At 36.8% G+C, this 20,718-nt stretch overlaps 2 protein-coding genes across 5 annotated transcripts in view; both read left to right on the top strand.

Annotated features, from left to right (window-relative positions):
* The window catches only part of VTA1 (vesicle trafficking 1), a 37,947-nt gene extending 36,245 nt beyond the window's left edge, over nucleotides 1-1,702 (top strand). For all 3 annotated transcript variants that reach the window (XM_065835110.2, XM_065835111.2, XM_071806477.1), the window contains exon 8: nucleotides 555-1,702. In XM_065835110.2, coding sequence (XP_065691182.1) covers nucleotides 555-700 — 146 coding nt within the window. In that variant the 3' untranslated portion in view covers nucleotides 701-1,702. The remainder of the gene's footprint in view (nucleotides 1-554) is intronic.
* Nucleotides 1,703-1,851: 149 nt separating this feature from the next.
* ADGRG6 (adhesion G protein-coupled receptor G6) overlaps nucleotides 1,852-20,718 on the top strand; it is a 153,820-nt gene continuing 134,953 nt past the window's right edge. For both annotated transcript variants that reach the window (XM_065835105.2, XM_065835104.2), the window contains exon 1: nucleotides 1,852-3,582. The gene's annotated coding sequence lies outside the window, so the exon portion shown is untranslated. The remainder of the gene's footprint in view (nucleotides 3,583-20,718) is intronic.

The raw sequence follows: 20,718 nt of genomic DNA, 5'->3' as shown, positions 1-20,718 counted from the left end.
AAATGTAAACATTACTTGGATAAGCCAGAAATATAAAATGTGCAGAAACATGCCAGTGAGAAATGCTCCTACATTTTGAAAAGTAATTCCAGTTGAGAAGGAACAGTTTCTAACTGTGTATTATTCCTGTAGAAAAGAGCAAAGTAATTCTACTGTAAACACAAAAACCACTGTCCTTGTTTCTTGCAGGTTGTAATATGATTACAGCTAACTTATGGTGGTTAAAAAGCTCTTCTTTGCTGCCTTAGATGAAGAGATCTTTCTCAAAGGTATTGACTTACTTTTGAAAGGCACTGGGTCATACAAATTACCAGTGTTTAGAAAGGTGCTCTTATAGTTTTCAAATGCCAGCAGCAAAGAAGTTGAGCATTGTATGAATGGAAAGAAAAGTGAACAGAAGAACCATGCTAGTTTGGTCTTTGTAATATTATCACAAATATTAGCCTGATTTTCATAATATTACCACAAATATAAATAAAACACAGAAATCATGTGAAAGGAAGCCTCAGTCAGATTTCTTTTATAGTAACTTTGTAATACTTATGTTTTTGCAGGGGAAGTCCGTTTGACTCCAGAGGACTTTGCCAGAGCTCAAAAATATTGCAAATATGCTGGCAGTGCTTTGCAATACGAAGATGTGAGCACTGCTGTGCAGAATCTGCAGAAGGCCCTCAAGTTACTGATGACGGGCAGAGAATGAAGCCTTTATCCAACAGATTCTTGTCATTTGCCTAAAGAATTAACACCTTATTACTGTACCTGTTAGGGGACTGGAGTTACACAGAGGTTCTTAGTCCTGTCACCCATGACAATGAAATCACTGTTTCAGTGTCAGGTTAGCAATTAATGGTACAGTAGGAATCTCTCTTCATTTTACAAACAGTGGAGCTAGAAACATAAGAATGCAGTGGCTTGATGTAAGCAGAGTACTGAAGAAAGGACTCTGAAAACTGCTGAAAAGTTAGAATTCATCTTGCAATATTTAGAGATCGGAATGGGAAAATGCGGAATTTGTAAAAAAACTTCAGCATAAGAATGTTCTGTTAAAATTCTTACTCTGATTTTATTATTTCAAACAATTATTTAATTAGTATAATAGCTTTGAAATGATAACTAAGATTAGCACTTTCTTCCTAAAATGAAAGCATGTGAGAAGGCTGACAGACCCACAATGCGAAGGATGTTTTTCTATACATAATTTATTTGGGTATTATCTGAGACATAAGTCAAAGTTGAGGGAGACCTGAGGACATTTCTATTTGATTTTAAAACATGCTGGAAAAAACATGTCTTGATACTTCAGAGAGAGCAATTTTGATGTTGTTCCAACCCAATCCCCCACAACTGTATGGACTGCTAGATGTATTCTTGATTATTGGTTCTTGCTCCTTTGGTGTGAACACTTAAAATTTTGTACATGTATGGGTAATTAAGAGAAAGTACTAATATTTATCAGAGATGACCCTGAAACTGGAGTCAGAGATTCTAAACAAAATGAACTTTTGCAGAGATTCACTTCATAGCCGTTCCATATTTTTAAGCTGCTGAAAAAAGTCGTCCTCTTCAGCCATTAAAGCAGTATGGGTTCATCTCTGGTATTAGTGTCATAGAACTTTGTATTTCCAGCTAATATTCTTCCTGTCTGCTTTGTTGTGGAGACTTTTTGGTCTTGGGATTTAATTAAAATATCTTGGAAACTGAATTTTGAGTCTTTATGAGGTCTGTCCTTCTGATTATAGAGCTCTTGATTGTTAAAAATCCATCCCTGCTGTTTGAAAGAAAGAACAAGTTCTTTTTTAACTGACATGACGTAATAACTGAGTACACCATAAAGCATGTCTGATTTATGTAATAATTTTAATGACATATTATGTGATCTGTGTTTCCTTTCAAGCTGCCAGATCGAGTCCACATATTCTTTATAGCTGCACTGTTTTGCAGTGCCTAAAATAAGTCTGATATTCAAAGCAAAAAGATGAGGAAAAGAAAATCAAATATAAGCAAGCATTGAAGTTTAGCTGGTCGTATCCCTTTAGAAGTGTAGTCTCTTTGACAGCAGTTTTGAAAAGGGTAGATGAAGCTTGTAAATGTATGCTTAAGCATTTTAGTTGACTGAGATTTAATAAATAAAATGTCTGGTATTGTATTGCTTTCTGATATGGGATAGCATTCTAATCTCGACAGTGATTTGGATTAGGTTTTAATTGTTTTGAGATATTCAGAATAAATCGGTCTGAAAATTTTTGACAATAATGCAGTACAGAACTGGGTAATACGCCTGTGTTTTGTACGGTGCTTCATGCAAGATAGATCCCTCACTTCAGTATCAAACTGAATTACTGTAAATTATTCCATGTATATTATTGTGGTGTTACACTTGGTTGGAGAAGCTGCTTTGCAATTGAAAGAAGGATGCAGAACATTGATCTGTGTAGGAATATATATATTGCATTACTATAAAAAATCAGAAGTTGCTTTCATTTGGGGATCATACCATTATTTACTATTATCAGCTTCAGTCCCAGCATTTGAAGGAGGAAAGTCAGTTTTCCTGTTTTAGTTTACAAAATATTTAAAAGACCTTTGGGGTTTTTGTATTACATGGAAAATAAGTTATTACATAATACTGTATTAATTTGAGGCTTTTCAATTAAAAAATGATAATATGTTTTTGGTGATTGAATTACATGGAAATGAGGTACGTGGCTAGGAAGTTGCAAATGAAAATTTAAGTATTTCTTAAGGTGTATAAAAAATGACCTTGATTATGTTGAACCTCTAAGTTCCTTGAGGAAACCAGGGACTCATCAGGGAAAAAGTGATATGCAATGGAAAAGCCATAAGGGGAGTGGAGATCAAAATACTAATACAAAAGTTTAAGAATTTCTTAGAGAAGCTATCAGGACGTTCTTTCACAACATATATCAGTGTTTAGAAGTTTTATCATTAAAAGTCTCATCAATTCTGTAAAATTAAAGATGTCCTAATACTGACCTTCAGACCACAGTACCTGAATTAGCATATTGAATTTTAGTTTGCATAAATTTTGCTCTGATCATTTATTTCTGAATCAAGAACTTTTGTTACAGCCATATCTTGAAGCTTCTAGCATTTGATGCAGCAGACTCTGAGTATCACCCAAACTAATGCCTAAAGTAAATTGTAGCGAAACATTTCCATTCCATTAAATATAGCCTCTGGGACAGTGTTAAATGTGGCAAATAGCCCAAAAGTACAAACAAAGGTTGCAGAACAGTTCAAGAAGTGTACATATTTGAAAACAGCAGGAGAATGTAGGTAGATAGCCTGTAATTATTCCAAATGGGAATTTGTGGTAGGCACTGGAATTTATGGCCCCATTGTTAAATATTGTGTGAGCTTTAAGTGTTGACTGATTCATTTTACAGCCGCTCTGAATGATGAAGTATCAAGCCATAGCTCCTCTTAAACCAATTCCCAGCACGCACAAGTACAGTATTAAATACAGGAGAATGCTGGTTTTGTTGCATGCTACAGCTGACAACTCGCTCTTCTTCAGTATGGCTGCCACCTACATGTTTGTTGGCCTTTCTCCTTTGGATTGTGAGTTCTCAACCTTCTCAGTCTTGCTTAAAAAAGGAGAAAGAAATGTTTTCTGTCAGATGTTCCACGTTCAGTTTTCCTACTTATGTAAGCTAGAACTCTTCAATGTTTGTTACTTAAAAGGCTTTTGGTGTTACCTGATGTTTTTGCAGTTCTTTGTGCTTTCACCTCTCTGCAGGGGAAGTTCTGTGTTATACTTCAGGAGTCCTACAAAAAAGTCTTTGAAAGGTGTCTTTCAGAGCAGGTTTACGAAATGGTGGAGATTTTTTCAAATGTGCACTAATTGGATTTGTTAATACTGGAGGTGTTCATTTCAAGTTATCACAGTAATTTCAGGTGGAATTTTTAATGGTCTGTGTAAGCCAAGTTTCAGAAGCACAGACTTAAGTATGATCATATTCCAGAATGTGATTGTAACTGTAGCATTTCATGCTATGTAATATGAGAAATTAACAACAGCGAAACTTACTGTTTGAAGTAGGATTGGGAGGGGTGAGAGGTGGTGATTTGTGTGCATTTACAATATAATGCATGGAAATTCAATAGTGGGCTGTAAAAATGCCTTAAAAAAAAAAAAACACACATAATTGGTACCTTGTTTACAAGTATTTGGAAAATGTCAAATGCAAGTATATAGATACTGCTGACAAATATTGTTCTTAACGCTAAACTTTAAATCTACTAATGTAGTAATGTAGTGTGAAAAGTTAGCATTTAATTATGCAATGTTCCAGATGTGAATGATCTTGGATTTTCTCCTTTTTCATGTCAACAGTAAAATAGAAGTTTGATACAAAAAGAAAGAGAACACAAACATAGAGGAAGTTAGATTTACAAAAGATCAAAGATAGTTTATTTTATTGTAAAGTCTTTGTGGTGATGTTCTGATTGAGATTAGAAAGTGCCCTTGCTTATAATTCTTGCATTCTTTTAAAATGTCTTTTATTGTGCAGTTTATGGATTAGAGCTTGGATGTCTGGAAAAATGTTTTTGGGAAAACCCCAAGTTTGATGCTAAGTTTCTAAACCACCAGTGCATCCTGATACTGACTGCAACTGTTCTGCACAATCACCTCAGAGTACCTATTTTTAAATGTTGGAATCTTAACCAAGTTTGTTGGAAAAAGGAACAATGTTTTTTTCTTATTGCATCGCCACCTTTCAGTGCACAGCCATAGTAACAAGAGAACTGGAGAAAACATGAATTTGCATTGCATATTTCACTGTCAGCAAGACAAGAATTTTATGTTGCCAGCAGAGCTCTCTGGCTCACAAGAGTATTGGAACAGTCTGATCATAGAGGTTTTTCTGAATGTAAGGCCCTAAATGATCTCAGAATAAGAACTTTGTAAGTAAGAGCATTGAAAACAAACTGGAAGAGAGAGTGGAGACATATGCCAGAGAAGAAAAATAAATCACACTCTCCACAGAATGGGAGGGGGCACAGAAATTATTGCAGAAGAAAGTGGAAGAAATACTTACAATCCCACAAGGGATGGGAGCAGGGCAGTGACTGGAATGAAGTTAGAGTTGTTGGCTGATTTCTTTAGAATCTTGAAAGAGCTGAGAAGGAAACTTGAGCCCAAGGCAAAAGATTACAGGAAGATAGGAGAGTTGGACACGAGCTCTAGAATGACCAAAAAAACCACTTTTTTACTGCAAACTGGGAAAAACGTATTATAGCACAGGAGGAAGTTAACCTAGTTGAGGAAATGATAGCAAGCCTAGGTGTAGCTCCAAAAGGGAGGAAAAAAAAAATACAAGTTGACAGCATCCTGAAAATGGAGAGAAGAACATCTCATCCTTGGAACCTTTGGGGTCACTAAATGTCATATTTATTAAATAATTAAAATTGATTTGATATGGCCCTTTTGGAAAACTTAGGAGACTACATGAATAACTGCATGGTATCTGCAGTGAACTACAGAGACCCACGTTTGTCCTTAAAATGATGTCTCCTGATTTTGGGGTTTCCTTTTTCACTGCCTGCATTTATTCTGTGGTGTTCCTGTAGCTAGAGGGGAGGTTGAAAACAATGCTAAGTATGAGTGATGGCCCACATGTTTAAACATTCTTGGGTAATTTGGGAAGATTAACAGATCTGAGTTCTACCCAGTATGGGCTGTGGAGAAAAATGTAGCAACTGTATTTCCCTTCTGAGCTTCAGAGGCTTTAGCAGCAGTATGGCTGCAGTATTTAAAGAAGGATATGTGAAAATTAACTCTACTCAGAGCCATATTTCCAATCAGATCTCTCTATGTTTGGGGACCTCCAGCTAAGCAGTTGGTGAAATTGTCAACTTTTCTTTGCCTCTATTAACCCATCTGTAAAATGGGCTGCTTTGGATTTAACACTTCTTAATATAGTCAGGATTTTTGTAATCCTGACAAGTAATGACAAGGATTGATTATGGTAACCAATTCCCAAAATAAATTTTTAGAGTTTTTAGCAGAGGCAGAAAAGGCATTAATATTTAATGAGAAGATGTATAATGAGAACAGAAGGAAAAAAACTTCCTAGGATAATTTAGGGGACACTGGACAGGAATGAGGATATCAGAGATACAATGTATTTGTAAGTCATAGCCAGCAATTTATACGGGTTAGTGATACATGATGCTTATCCTAAAATGTTGGATTCATCAGAGGACCAACATAACCTCCATTATACAGTACTGAAATAAATATAAATCCCGTAATAAGAACTTTTAATGGATCTGTAAGTTCACAGTTAGTATTTTACAGTAGCAGAACAGCAAATAAAGCAATTGCATTTAAAAAAGGTTGCGACCTCTTAGTTTAATGACAAAGTTAAGCAAAAGCTTACTTCAGATTGTGAACAAAAGACTCCAAGTTCTAACATGGGTATGATAGTATGTAGTATGTTTTCTGCTAGCCTTTTCGTTCTGCCCCGCACCCTGGATGGTTTGGGACACTAAGTTTTTAGAAAATTAATGCAATGAAGTTAATTTACTTAAAATGAAGTAATGCATGACATAGGACTCTAAAAATACTTAGGTGGAAATAGATTAACATGAGAATTGAAAGATGGATTAAAGATGGTGGAAGAAGAGATTGCAGTAAATTCTGTAGAGATCAGCCTAGAGACACATCCTGTTTTGGGTTTCAGTGACTTAGGTTGAGGTCACCATCTAAGTCACAAGTAATTTGTGGATGAGATGAAGTTGGGAGGTATTGCAAGTACTGCAGAGACCTGGGAAAAATTCTGTGACTTTGACCAAGGGACTAGAATGGAGTGAAAATGAAAGCACAAAATACAAAGTCACTTGGGTTCTAACAAGATAATATTTTTTAATAAAAGTTAGGATACTGGAAGCTGAAGGAATTCTGATTGGCTTTACCTAGTTGAGCAGGCTAATGATAATATAGGATGCATTGGATGAGATTGTTTCAGTACAGGGAGCAAGTACGTTGTCACAATACTGGGTAGTAACTAACTAGTTATTAACTAGTAAGAGATGCAAAGAAGGGCTACTGAGATGCTGAAAGTCTTATTGAAGAAAGGTTAAATCTAGTTATGGAATGACTTTTTTAAGGCATTAGGGCCAAAGCATTAATGTATTTTAAGGCATCTTGATAAATGTATGGATTGGATTGGATTGCAAGATTGAAGTGGTTCTAGAGTTAAAATTTCAGTTCTTGAGTCAGTGAGCTTTTGGAAGGGTTTTTCTGGCCTCTGCTCAACCTTGATTCATGGTCCATCTCCCAAAATACCTGGAAATGTTACTGTGTTTAAAAAAAAAAAAAAAAGATATTGCAGGACATAAGACATTGTGGTAACCTGATTCCTCCTAATGTCTTTCAGTGGTACATCATTTTGTCTTTATTAGGTCTAATGTTTGTTATGATGCATTGTAAGCATTTTGTGAATAATAGTGAGTGTGGTGCAGAATTAAGAGATTTTTATGCATTGTATTAATTCAATACCTAGTGTATGTTTGCTTGGGACTATGGAAGAATATCCACAGTCTGCAATAAACTTGTAATATGGTAAGTTTATCAAAGATTTAGATGTATAGGATATCGTCAAGGTACAGCATTGCTCAAAATAGAGGCCATATCTCTTGGTGTGAATACAGCTTTGCCGGAACTAGCCCATACTGAAATCCCTGTAAGCAGTTGTAGAAAACAGCAAGTGTTTTGTTTTGTGCTGGAGGTAATCAAGTGTATCAGCAAAATCTTGGGAAAAATGCTTTATTCACTATAGATATTAAACCTGTATTTGTAAAATAGGCATACACGTGCTCACGACTGCTGCACTTCAGCTCAGCCACCCTTTGATAATAGCTTTGCACACATGTGGCCATTATTCTACACTTATTTGCCTGATTAGCTTCACCCATGTGAATGGTCCTATTGAGGCAGTAAGAGTACTCGTGTGCACAAGCGTTTGCTGCGTTCGGGTAGAAAGCTTTGCTTCTTGTTCAGAAAAGTACAGCTAAAACAATGGCAGTGGCTTTAATGGATCCAAGTGTGGTATGCTGTTAGTTCTCCTGTGTGGGGGCTCTCATCTTTGTACTGACAGATTTTGAGACAGAAGGTTTGGGGTTTTTTTTGTGTTTTCTGTTTCTGATGTTCCGTTATGACTTTTTTTCATGCTTTCTGTTGGAAAATGCAGAAATTTTATTTCTACTTTATATAAAATAATAATGATAATTCTTACTGAACCTAATCGCACTTGCAGAAAAGGACAATACTCCTTTGAAGGCTCTATCACTGTATTTTTTGCTACAGATATATCTAAATACAGCTCCTTTTAGCTACGAATTTTTTATTCTCAGCAACACCTGCATGAACGTGCACAGGCCCTGCAGTACAGGCCCTGCTATGTATACGGCAGGTGGTCTGAAAAAGGGCAACTTCTATTCGTGTTCACTCTCAGCTACCTACCTAAATCAGAACATTCAGCTCTCTTTCAAAGAGAGCATTGTGAACACTGTTGAAGCTTTCTTCCCCTTACCACAGAGCTTTAGATGATGTATTTCTCCCACAGACTCTTTGGAATTCTTAGCAGTTGTCCCTGCTGAAGCTCAAGTGAGATACAAACTGTAAAATGTGAAAATTTCTACAGCCACTTTTCATAGTAACTCTGTAAAATTTGTTAGTACTGTTCAGTCAGCTTTCTGTGAAGTAATCTGTAAAGGTTTCTACCTGTAAATGTCGGGTTTACAGATCCGTGTGTATTTGATCAAATTGCTAAGCTCTTTGAACCGCAGCACACTGGAGTACGCTGAACACCTTGCTACTGCATTTCTAGTGCCTGCAATTTCTTCAGTTTCTGGCCATGGAAATGCCTATCAAGATTACTGTCTACTGAAATTCCACTTCTTCCTCTGTCAGAGTTCATCTTTTCAGTGATCATCTTGCCTCTTTTGACTACTTTGATCCGTCTTCCCAGTCACTGTAGACACAGATGCTGCCACAAACATCTGTGCACTGTGCAAATTTTCAGGACAAGCCCCAGAAGAACCCACTTTCTTTTCCACTTGTTTCTCACAGCTCCAGTCTTAGATTAAAAATGAGATCACTTGCTGCAAGCATTGGCTCTCAATAGCTAGTGTTCTGTTAGTCTGTCTAGAAATTTCTTGATCTTCAGTCAACTGCCTTGTGCTTTTAGTCCTCAGCTATGCGAAATATAAGGACTTGAGAGCCCTCAAGAGAAAACATCTGTTTAAGCCTCCCAACGTAAAAGCTCTTTCACATTCTTTAGAAAAGGGAAATGTAAAACACAGGGTGGGAACCCTGGGTTTTCCAGACAGAATGTTCTTAGATACTCAACAGGCTTTCCCTTTGTAGGGCACTTTAGAGAAGACCTGAGAGTATCAGAAATTTTTCTGAAACTTCTTGTCTGTTAAGACTGTGATTTAAAGTAGTTTCTTGAGATATTGGCAAGCAACTGGCAGAAGTACTTTACAAGGATAATATGTTGAGTTTGTCTAAATATTTGTAAATTCCTCCACCATCACTACAGAACAGGGGTCTTGCTGACTGGCACTCGCTGGGTGACTAAGTTCAAAATACTTGACATTATACTCATATCTAGGAACATTGACAAAAAGTGCAAAATACTGCAAAAGGGGCTTGTTTTGTTCACGCAGGCAAACACAGTAGCCACCATGTCTACTGCAGCCTTTAAAAAGTGAACAAACAAGAACTGAGTGGCTTTGTTTATAGTAAAAGATGGTCAACCACTTGACAATTTGATAACATTTGAAGACTCGCTAAGAAATTTCACCTGGGACTTGGATGTGCTAGTAGCACAAAACTATTGTCATAGAACTCCCTGGGCCTCGCAAGATGATACCAAAGTACATGTATTACTGTCTGCTCTGTGTCTCTTGATTCCTGAAGAAAATTTATCCTGCAATGGGAAATCATCGTTTGAAGGAAACTGTGTTTAGCACTTGTACAGTGAGGTTGTCATTTTGATAAGGATATCTACCTGATATTTCTTTTCTCTAGGGGATTTCCCTTCACTAAAAAATAGTAAGTTTATTGTATATGTTATGCTTTTTCCCTCAATCTCCAAAATCCCACACAAGCAGCTTCCTGCAGACTCCATATAGGAACCTCTGTGTTAGCTACTAATATGAACTCTGATGTTACACATTCTAACTATGAAGGAATTGTTTGGATATCTTTTTGTGGAATTCAATCCAGCTTGTTCATCCTCTGTGTACTATGAGTGGCCTCTTCGACCTAATGTTATTTTAGATGCCACTTATCTCCAGTGTTTGACAATGGGTAACCTCAGACACACTCAAAATTATGAAAGAGCTTTTCTTCACAACATTTGAACTCTTTTGTTTCATTTCTTGAACTTCTCCCATGTGACTCCCATTACCTCATTAGACTTGCTAATAGAATCAGACTCAGAATATGCTCAGGAGAAAGGAAATTTAAAATTATTTCTTGTCATCAAAAATGAATGTATCATAGGCCAGTCTTAAACCTCAAAAACATTAATATAGTTTTGAGTTTAAGTGAAAAATATAACAGATGTCATCTGCAGTGGTTCATATTTCTCAGTTAAATTGAACCTGATCAGGACAATTCCAAATTAGAGTCCTCTTCATAGTCCCAGAGGGTGGTCCTCTTCACTTTTGTGGGATTCAGTCAATGGATCACATGCCTCCATATTGAACACAGAAGCCAAGGTGCAGCTGGTAATCATAGCTGCAGGTTTCTGAGCGTTCTCTCCTACTATGTTTGAAGCATTCAGTGATGGCTTTTCCTTTTATTGAAAGCCAAGATCCTTACTGTTATTTACCAGCCTTTTGACCAAGAGCTCTTCTGTCTCCTGCAAAAAAAATGCTTTTTCTACTAGCTACCCATCTGCTCGGGAGAGTAGGAAAGAGTCAGTTTCTAGAGTACAAACCTGATGTTCTACATCCTTTGAGGAGAAGGCTACTTTGAAGATTCACTGCAAGTTTTTTTCTGAAAACAGATATCAAAGTTTCACCTGAAACCATTGTCTGTCTTAATCTGTAAGCATATTCACAGAACTGAGGCTAGGTGAATGCTGTCTTGGCTTCATCTTTTTCTATTTGTAGGAAAGGTTATTCAGGTTGTCCTCACATCTGCGTCTACAAGCAGTTGGCAATTGGTGTGGAGATCGTCTCAGTAGACTGTGACAAGGTGACATGGAAAGATGTAGAAGGATGACAAAGGGGTGGATACTGCTGGAAATGCACCACTGTAAAGGAGTGGATGGAGGTGGTTGAAAAGAGAAGTGCACTACCTAATGATGCTGTATCTGTAGGTAATAAAAGGAATTAGTTATAGGTAACTAATCTCTTTCATACAAGTTTTTAAGACACCTTTCGTCGCTAAAATGACCACAGAAGATACTGTTGATGAAGATGCAATATAAATTGTAAAGTTAATGTACATGCAAAATATAAAATAATTGAAAATTTAGGGTGAATATTCATGTTTATCCTTCTTTCCAGTTGTGCTCTGGGCAGTGCCTGGTAAAAGGACTTTATTTGGAAAGCGCATCCCACACAAAAGTTTCCACACAGAGGTGGATGGAAGAAAGAAAAATGAACTCAGATTCTAAAGTAAAACAAGTGCTGAAAACTGGACTGCCTACATCTTTCTTGCAGTGGGGGGGTGTTGAGGACATGTATGCTAATTTCTGCTTTCAATACTGTAAGCTTCTATTTTTATTCTATGTAGACATCAAAAGACAAGTACGTGCTTAACTCTTGTAAATGTGAGTGAAATTATAGTTTTTAATGTAATTAATTTTGTCTCTGGCAAGATATAATTTAAACCAGAGGGTTTATGTATTTGAAACCTCAAAACAGCAAAATATAAGAGAGGCAAGAAGTGGGAGAGGAAACTTAACCAGCAAAATTCACTCATCCTTCAAGTATTTTTCTCAGTGGATCACACCACAGATTCATTTGATTGTCCAGAATGAAGGAGATTTGCACAGACATTTTGTATCCAGAGTATTTACTAAGTTCAAGTGCTCAACTAACTACTATTGAATCTAAAATTGTATTTTAGACCAGATAGAGGCAAAGTAAAAAGTTTGGGAAATGATGCAAATTTGTATTTTGCCTCATAGACATTTAAACGTATACCACACTTGGGGAGGATGGCTTTAAAAGTTAGTTTGGCACACCCATTTTTATCTGGTATTTCTTTAAATGCTACACTTGCCACCAAATGGAGGTTTATAACTTGCATTGTGGCATTTGCAAACAAGCCACCACACTTCATGATCACACTAAATCCTGGAAGCTGTTGCAGGCATTCAGCTGTTGAATGCAAATAGAGATTTCTTCAGGAGTTCCTTTTCCCAACACCACATGTTTTATTATTGTCATCAACATAGGTAGGGAAAGAAGAAAATGACCTGGTCAGATTGCACCTGAAAAGAAAACTGATAAAATTCAGTATATGAACATTGGTCTCCAGCTTAGTAATGTCTGTCATACCTAATTTAGTGTCTAGATGTGAAGTTTTCTGCTCATGGGAGGAGGAATCTAGAGCCATTTTCACTAAAATGATTAAATTAGCACTTTCCTGGGGATAAAATTAGAACTTTCAATAAGTATATGCAATTCCGTGCAGATTATGCAATATTCAGGTTTCTGTGCAAGAAAACTTGTGGGGGTTTTTTTTCGCTGTTTACCTACGTCTCTCTGACTGCTTCCAGTTACTGTTTCATGCATGCAGCCAGCTGTTGGTTCCTGGAGTTGCCATGAGTCATGAGCAAATCTCATAAACAGCTTAAAAGAAACCAAATCCCACCCCTGCAGGGTGCCACAGTAATGGCAGGTACTTCAGACTTGTCAGTAGCTTGTTTTTATTAACATTTTGTTGTAAAAATTACGGGAGTTGCTGTTGAATGACTTGCTTTGTTTTCCTGAGATGGAGCATGCTTATATATATGTATACTATTTTATATTGCTGCAAACTTGATTTCCATGAATCTGTATACTTGCTACAGGAATCGTAGGTTCTTGGAGAAGGGACTGGTATCCCTTGGTGAAGTGATTGCAGAGCATGTAAAGGAAAAGTGGGGAAAACTTCCAGGAATGGGGAGGCAATAATTTGAGGATGCTGGAGAAGTTACATCCAGATTGCCCTAAGAAGAAACAAAGATTATTAAAACAGAAAAACTCTTAAGAATCAGTTTAGAGGTTTGGGGCTTTATTTTTTCTGAGGATTTTAGCTGTTGAACTGTGCTTCTAAGTTTTTTTTAACACAGACTATACTATTTTATACTATCTACACAGACTAAATTTCATCGATGACTATCGTGATTTTGTCCGCTTGCTTTGCTACGCTGGGTCTGGTATTTGGAAGCACATACTACAAAAAGAGTTATCTATATATTATGAAGGCTTTTGTGTGTCATGTTTGTTCAGGGATTTTGCTTCCTACCTTTATAGTATTTGCCTCTTCCAAGATTTGCTTGGGAATTGAAGTTGTAATTATCAGCTGACATACCCCTATCTGAGCACTCCTGGAGAGTGCAGTTTTCTGCCTGTGCCATGGCAATGTTGTCATGCTATAGGATTTCCCTACGTTTTCTTCTGGGAGACAGGTTTCCAAAAAATTCTCACTTTTTGTTTTTTTCAAGATCCAGCCAAACTCTGGATGGAAAGATTCACTTAGATCTGTATCTTGCCAACTCTCCTAAAAGTCAGAAGACTAACCAAGATGACTTTTTTCTCCTTACAGATAATATTGAATATATTTTTCTTGAGCACCTTATACAAGACAAACAATTTGTAAAGTAGGAGGAGAAAATCACATCACTTCCTATTATTCTTTTGTATATAGCCTTATTTTACATTGGCAAATATTGTTTTTTCAGTTGTTCTTTCCGTTATAATTTTGAACGTACTATTTCTTAACAGGATACACTCCTGTTTATTTCCTCTAATTACGGTTTTGGATGTGAAACTTGAGTAGGTTTGCCAAAATAAGAATCCAGTGAACCAAGACTAGCTTAAGAGGGAAAAAAGGTGTGAGTCAGTATTTTGCAGTGCAGACTTCATTTTGATCAAGTCTTGCTTTGTCTTTTGGAAGATTCTTTGGTAACAAAGCTTTGGGGTACAAACCCAGATGGAACTCAGGCAGGGGAGTGGGAACTGGATGTCTGTGTCAAACAGCTTCCCTCAGCTTCACATCGCTGACCGTCATCACCCTGCATAACAGCTGCCAGTTTTCTGTATGGGGGATTTATGTGCTCAACAGGTGTGCTGTTTTTATTCCCTTTAGTTCTGACTAATTTCTTTCAAACAGGAGTGCTGTTCTGAAAACAAAATGAGATTTAAGTATGTATTAATTTTGTCTGAGAAGCTGCTATGATGAGTATCCAAGAGCAGTACTTCTGACCACAGTGTGATGTGTTAGTAAAGAAATGGGAGGTAAGCATGGCAGAGATTTAAAAAGCACCCTTCTTCTTTAAAAAAAGGGAGTGCATTAAGTTGTTGAAGTATATCCAGTGTCAATTAGATGAAAAAGGAATAACCGTTTCTTTGCAGACTAATTAGACTTCCTATTCTTGCCAGTTTGGAGTCAACAGATATTGTGTACCGCTTCCTTGGTGAAACTAGGAGCCATACAGAGAAAAGAGGATCAGATGGGCCTTTGGCTTTCCCACCTTCCTAATGGATCTGAACTTCTAAAGGAAGAGCTGTGTATTTTTATATTTAACTTTGATTATTTTATGAATCATCCCTAACATGGGACTGTCAGCAAATTGAAAACAAAACCAAAACAAAAAAACACATAAGCAACGAACCAACAAAAAAACCCCAGTTTTTACTTTGATTCAGTGGTGGATTTCTATTATAATGCTTAGAGTTACAATTTTTATTTTATGATACTAGTAAATTCTTATGAGTCTCATTCAAAGTGGCCCTTCTATTAAGCATGTTTTCTATTTTCTGTAGCACAAGCTCAATAAAACCAATAAATTTTAAGAAAAGTTGCTATTGAGGGGTCAGAACCAGAACCATAGAAGATTCAACAATCAAGTATTTCTTACTTCACTTGATACAATTCATCAATCATGAAATGTGTTAATGATAAAGTTCTAATATATTTTACTGTCTTCTCAAAGGAACTTGCTTTTGGTGTATGAAAGATTGAATTAATCCATCTCCAGAAAAGAGAGTTCGCCAGTGTTGCTGTTCCTTGATCATCCGTAAGGAATATACGTGTTGGACGGGTTTTGACTTCCCCAACCAATCTCTCTGCTTTTCTGCAAAGATACCTGGCAGTAAAAGTAAAAGCTACTCATAATTTTTTTAAACAACAATCCTGAAATGCATAATGAGAATGTTCTATTTCAAACAGTATTTTCAGCAGAAGTTCTGTTCTTCAGAGCTATGTTTCCTTAGGATCCCCCACATCATGCTTGCTGCAGGGTGCTGGTGCAGGTGTGAGATAGGTGGTGGCTGGGGCAGGGCAGGAATATTTATGTCCTAATATATATTTTGTATAAATGCAGGACCTTTGATCCTGAAGTGTGCTAATGCAATAATTTATATATAAATGGCTCCAGTGGTGAAAAAAGGAAACAAACTGGGAAACAATGTAAACCATCCAAGTAATTTGAGGGGAGGATATCTGGGTAATTTCTACGTTCCGTAACAGGTTCTAAATCTTACAGAAGAAGATCTAAGCACTCAGCATCATTAAGGGACTACACAGGAGACCCACAGTTCCACGTGGCACAAAACTTATTCAAATGCTAGAATGAGAAAATAAATCATACCTGGAATGCAACAAGTGTAGTGATTCTAGAAAGTCTAAACCAGCCCTTTATTTTCAGTAGTGTTCATACTTCCAATTTCATGCTCCAGTTTCTGCTGATGTTTGAGTTTCAGGTGTGCTTTCAACCTGGCCATCACAACTCCTGGACTGAGAACAACTGAACAAGGTGTTACAAATTAAGGCTTTATACTACCATTCACTGTGGAAATTATCACAATGAAAACCAGACAAATGGTATGTAAACAAGTAAATTAGTATAATAGGAACAATTGTATTGTCCAAGTGAGATAAAGAATATCTGAATATATCTTTTTAATGCTCTAGAATGTCAATATTAAAATTGCATCTTTTTAACACACCAGTTCTGGACAGATACACAGAAACATAATCTGAGAAGACCACAGATAGTGTAACAGTTACTTTCAAACATACCAAATAAGTGGGAGCTTTAATTGCCCTTCAGTTTCCCTCTTTCATGACTGAAGGCTTCACTGGGGAGAAGTAGCTATACTGAAATACCTACTGACATTTCATAAGGTCAGACCATGTTAAACTTACTGCATGTACAGGAAAAGGACAAACTGTAAGGACATGGTGTGAATTCTTCCGCTGAAGGAGCACAGTATGGGGCTACATGGAATTTACAGCATGTTTTCACTGATCAAGAATTAAAGTTTTGGTTTTGTCACTGTTTCTGTTTCCACCTCTTCTTATATCCAGGTGGGCAGCGTTAATAATTCCATGTGTGACCATATGGTACAGTATAGAATAAAACTGTGCAATCTTCACATACCATTCTAAAATGCCCATAGTGATGCAAAACCTTTGCATTTCATTGACATGTACTATTTAATAATCCTGTGTTTTCAAAAAAACAGACAGATGCCCATTCTGTTTGTATTACCTATCTGCTGTTCCAGGCAGCAGTTTCCTTATACCCCTACGATCTGGAACAAGATGAGGAAGCTTCAGGTATGTGTGGTCTATGAGAACTATAGTTTTAAGTGTAGGAAATTTGGGAAAGTGATGTATTTATGAACTCTGATGTTATTATAGTTACTAATCCAACATTGTCCATTCCAAAGGCAGCCTCCTGATTTGATCTTAATGTTCCCCATCTCAGTGATAGTTTGGATGACACTGACAGCTTCCTGCAGATAAGTTGTTTGCATAGTTGAAAGCCAAGTGATATTCTCTGACTTCTCTCTTAAGTGGTTATTTCACCAGAACTGTTGATGTTGTTGTCTTACATCATAATCTTGCGTAAGTGTGTGGAGAAAAAAAATCGATTAAGCAAATGAGAACCTGATCCTTAAAGTATTTCTCTGTAGATGACTTGAAGTAGATGGATGGCTCTGTACACACCAACACATTTTCCCTGTTTAATATCTAATATAATAGCCCTATCATTTATGAAAAATGATTAGCTGAGTACCTGTCATGTGAATTTAAATCCTGTTTCCTTGCTGCTTATCAGAAAGCTTGAAGCGATATGCTGTTCCTGGTGTTTTGTTCCCAGAGGAGACAGAAGTGCTATAGCTGTGGCAAATGTAAACCTGGCAGACACTGGAGACCAGGACGGGAGGGGGAAGGAAGTATGTTAAGTGCTTAAAGTTGGGCAGTGTAAATATCCTTTTCCCCCTCCCCATGCTGTTGAAATCCAGAATATTTAGACCAACTGATAAAGCCAAAAGGGAACTCTTTGTTTCCATCTGCAAAAGCAATGGCATATTTTTGAAGGCTGTTCAACTTCAAGTGAGGATCATTACTGCAGCAAAAGTAGCCCTATCAACGTTATCTTAAATACTGCTAACAGCAAAATTGTGGCAGCTTAGATTCCAGTGTTGCTGGTTATCCCTGCTGGCCTGAAGTCAGGAGTGCTAGTGCAGCAGGTGAGGCATGTGTTCGGGTGCTTTACTCCCATCAGCACTGTGGATGGTTAAAATAAGTGGATTATTAAAATATTGGTCGCTGTATGTTACTATTTAAGTAGTCTGATTATGCTTAAATCATTAAATGTAGACTGTTAAACAGGTTCCTCTGAATGGTGATGTAACAGCGTCCTCAGCTATTCTCTCGTCTGTCAAATTAAGCATTTTGGTGGTGCCCTGTAATGGGGAAGGGCTTACTCTAGGAATATTATTTCTGATGCATTAAATCTGCATTTTCTACTAGTGCAGAAACTACAGTCTATGGTTTCCCTCAGATCAAAATGCCTTTGAAGAACTTTTTTACTTTTATACAATATTAGCTGTACCAAATCCAATTTAATTTGCACAAATGGTTCCTGTTTTTCAAAGGTTACATGCAAAAACCACGCTAACAGGTGTAGAGAAGCATTTGGCATCAGGTATACTTCAGTAATATACCCCTTTAAGAGAAATATAGAATAGAATAGAATAGAATAGAATAGAATAGAATAGAATAGAATAGAATAGAATAGAATAGAATAGAATAGAATAGAATAGAATAGAATAGAATAGAATAGAATAGAATAGAACTATTTCAGTTGGAAGAGACCTTTAACAGTCATCCAGTCCAACTGCTAATTTTCCAAATGAAAAAAAGTGGTTCCTTATTAAATTTAGATACTTTAAAAGTAGTTTTCATGTGGATTGTCTACATTTCTGATAATGCACTTTTAAAAGAACTGTGTCTTGGGAGAAGAAGAGTCTTTATGACCTTTCATACTTTGATATCAATGCAGAACTTGTGATAAAGAAGTAATTATGATAAATGTAATTTATTTATCACATTGATACACTACAGCTAAGTGCAATTTTCAAACACAGTGCGGTGGAAATTTCACCCAAATTCCCTGAAGCCAAGTGAGCCATTGTAGCAAAATTCATGCAATGTATTCGCATGACAAGGTGCACTATATGTTCCTCACTGACTTCTAGTTTGCATCTCTGTATACAGGTAGAAAAGTTTATCTGTCAAAGCTAACTATCCTAGGGAGGCGAACTTTCCAAAACTACATTTCTTATCTTTAGTTCTAGGTAATACGCTCCTCATCAGCAGTTAAGCTTCATTCTGGAAACTGCTAAAGCTGTATCCAGTCTGCAGGCAGTACCTGAATACGTTAGATACAGAAAGTAGTTGATTGTAGAGCGAAAGATATTTTTTAAAGCAGAAAAAGATGAATTGTAACTGTAATTTGAGTGTTACCTGAAGAAGTGAGGAAGATAGAGGATTTGCCATTTAAAAAAAAGTGGAGGAACTGCCTGCACCTCTGCTAGGCATTACTGTTCTCAGCTGTACTTAGCTCACCTCCTGTTAAGGCTCTGTAAACACGTGCTTTACTTCCCAGTGGAGCCCGACTTTCCTAGTTGCACAGTGTTGCACTGTTAGCCTTTATTTGCTGGCCTTTGAACTAAAGTTGAGCTTAACTGGCTTTGTCTGGCCTGCAGTACTTTGTAACTAGTAAATTAATATTGTAATTATTAATTCTAGAGAAGATAAATAACATGTCAGTTTTTGAGGGAACTGTAAAAAGCAGTAAACAGAAATGTTTTCATTAAGGGCAGTGCTCTGACATGAAAGAGTTGTAAACAATAACTGGAAATAGTAGATTAGGCATGAAAAATAAGTCCTTCCTTAAAATCGACTCTCTGCTGTTCCTTAAGTCTCTTCCTATTGTGGGACTGCCTGTTCGTGTCTGTTTAATTAAATCTTGGTGCTGAGGGCTACAATAATTATAGCCTTGTTAATGATAGACAATAGCAACATTTTCTCCTTCAGTATCCTCATTTAATATGTGGTTTCCCAGACTTTATTATTGGGAGGAACAGTGTATTTCTGTCCTGGCTCTGTTTTTTTACTGAACTGTTGCTACATCAAACCCAGTAATTCTGTAGCTGATTTGGGTAATTTAGATTGTATTCAGTAACAGCTTTCAGTGACACCTTAGGGATGGATCTGTATGATATCTATTTTGGTAGAACTATGTAGGGAGTTACATCAATATAATGCCTTTTGGGAGCACCAATATCCTTTTTTGCTGCCATAGTTTCCCTCCAGATGGATGTAAATTATTTCAGTATTAGCAGGTCGGTGCTAGGGTATGATTGCAGCAGTTGTCTTAGTTGATGAAGTGCAACAATTCTCTGTGCAAAGAAGGCATCTATCTATCTATCTATATATATATATATATATATATGGAGTGTTCTTTACCTCTGGAATGATCCTTATATTTAATATCTCTATTTTTTTTTAAATCAAATCTTAGTGGATAATACTTTGTAGCATTTTGAATTTGAAACTGCCAAATTAACGAACAGGTATAGATTGATAGTTGCATCCAGCCAAAATAAATGTCTCTTACTACAAAACAAAGTAAATTAAAAGTAAGATGTGCACAGGCATCCTATCTGTCCAGTGCAGTGCAATGAAATCAACAAAATAATTAAAGCATTGTGCTGGCCACTATAAAATATTTTTCTAATGGAAGCCAGGCAGTATGTGCCCATACAAAACAGACTGCACCAGGCATTCTCAATAGTGGACAAAACTGTAAATCATTTGCAAATTGGCGAGCAGTTTCAGTAAACAAAAAAGGTCTAAAATAATATACTCAACTAGTGTGTATAACAGCCACCTGCAAGGTCTTCCAAAGGAAATGCCAGTTCTTAAAAAGAGTTCCAGCAAAAGGAGGGACAGCATGAGTAAAGAATAATTAATGAAAAGGAGTGCTGTGTGTGCTCTCCCTGCTCTTTTCCACCTACTGTCAAAAACATGGTTATTTCTACACATACTAATCATTAGATTCCTTTCCCATATCTTAAAATGTGCTGCACAAACTAGTAAACCATGTGTAAAAATATTTTGGATTGAAAAGCCTCAGTTTTGAAATCCTCTTGTGCAAC

Source organism: Patagioenas fasciata, chromosome 3, assembly GCF_037038585.1.
Source record: "Patagioenas fasciata isolate bPatFas1 chromosome 3, bPatFas1.hap1, whole genome shotgun sequence".
NCBI classification, from domain to species: domain Eukaryota; kingdom Metazoa; phylum Chordata; class Aves; order Columbiformes; family Columbidae; genus Patagioenas; species Patagioenas fasciata.
Note: the sequence above shows the minus strand (reverse complement) of the source record. Positions and strands in the feature narration are given on the sequence as shown.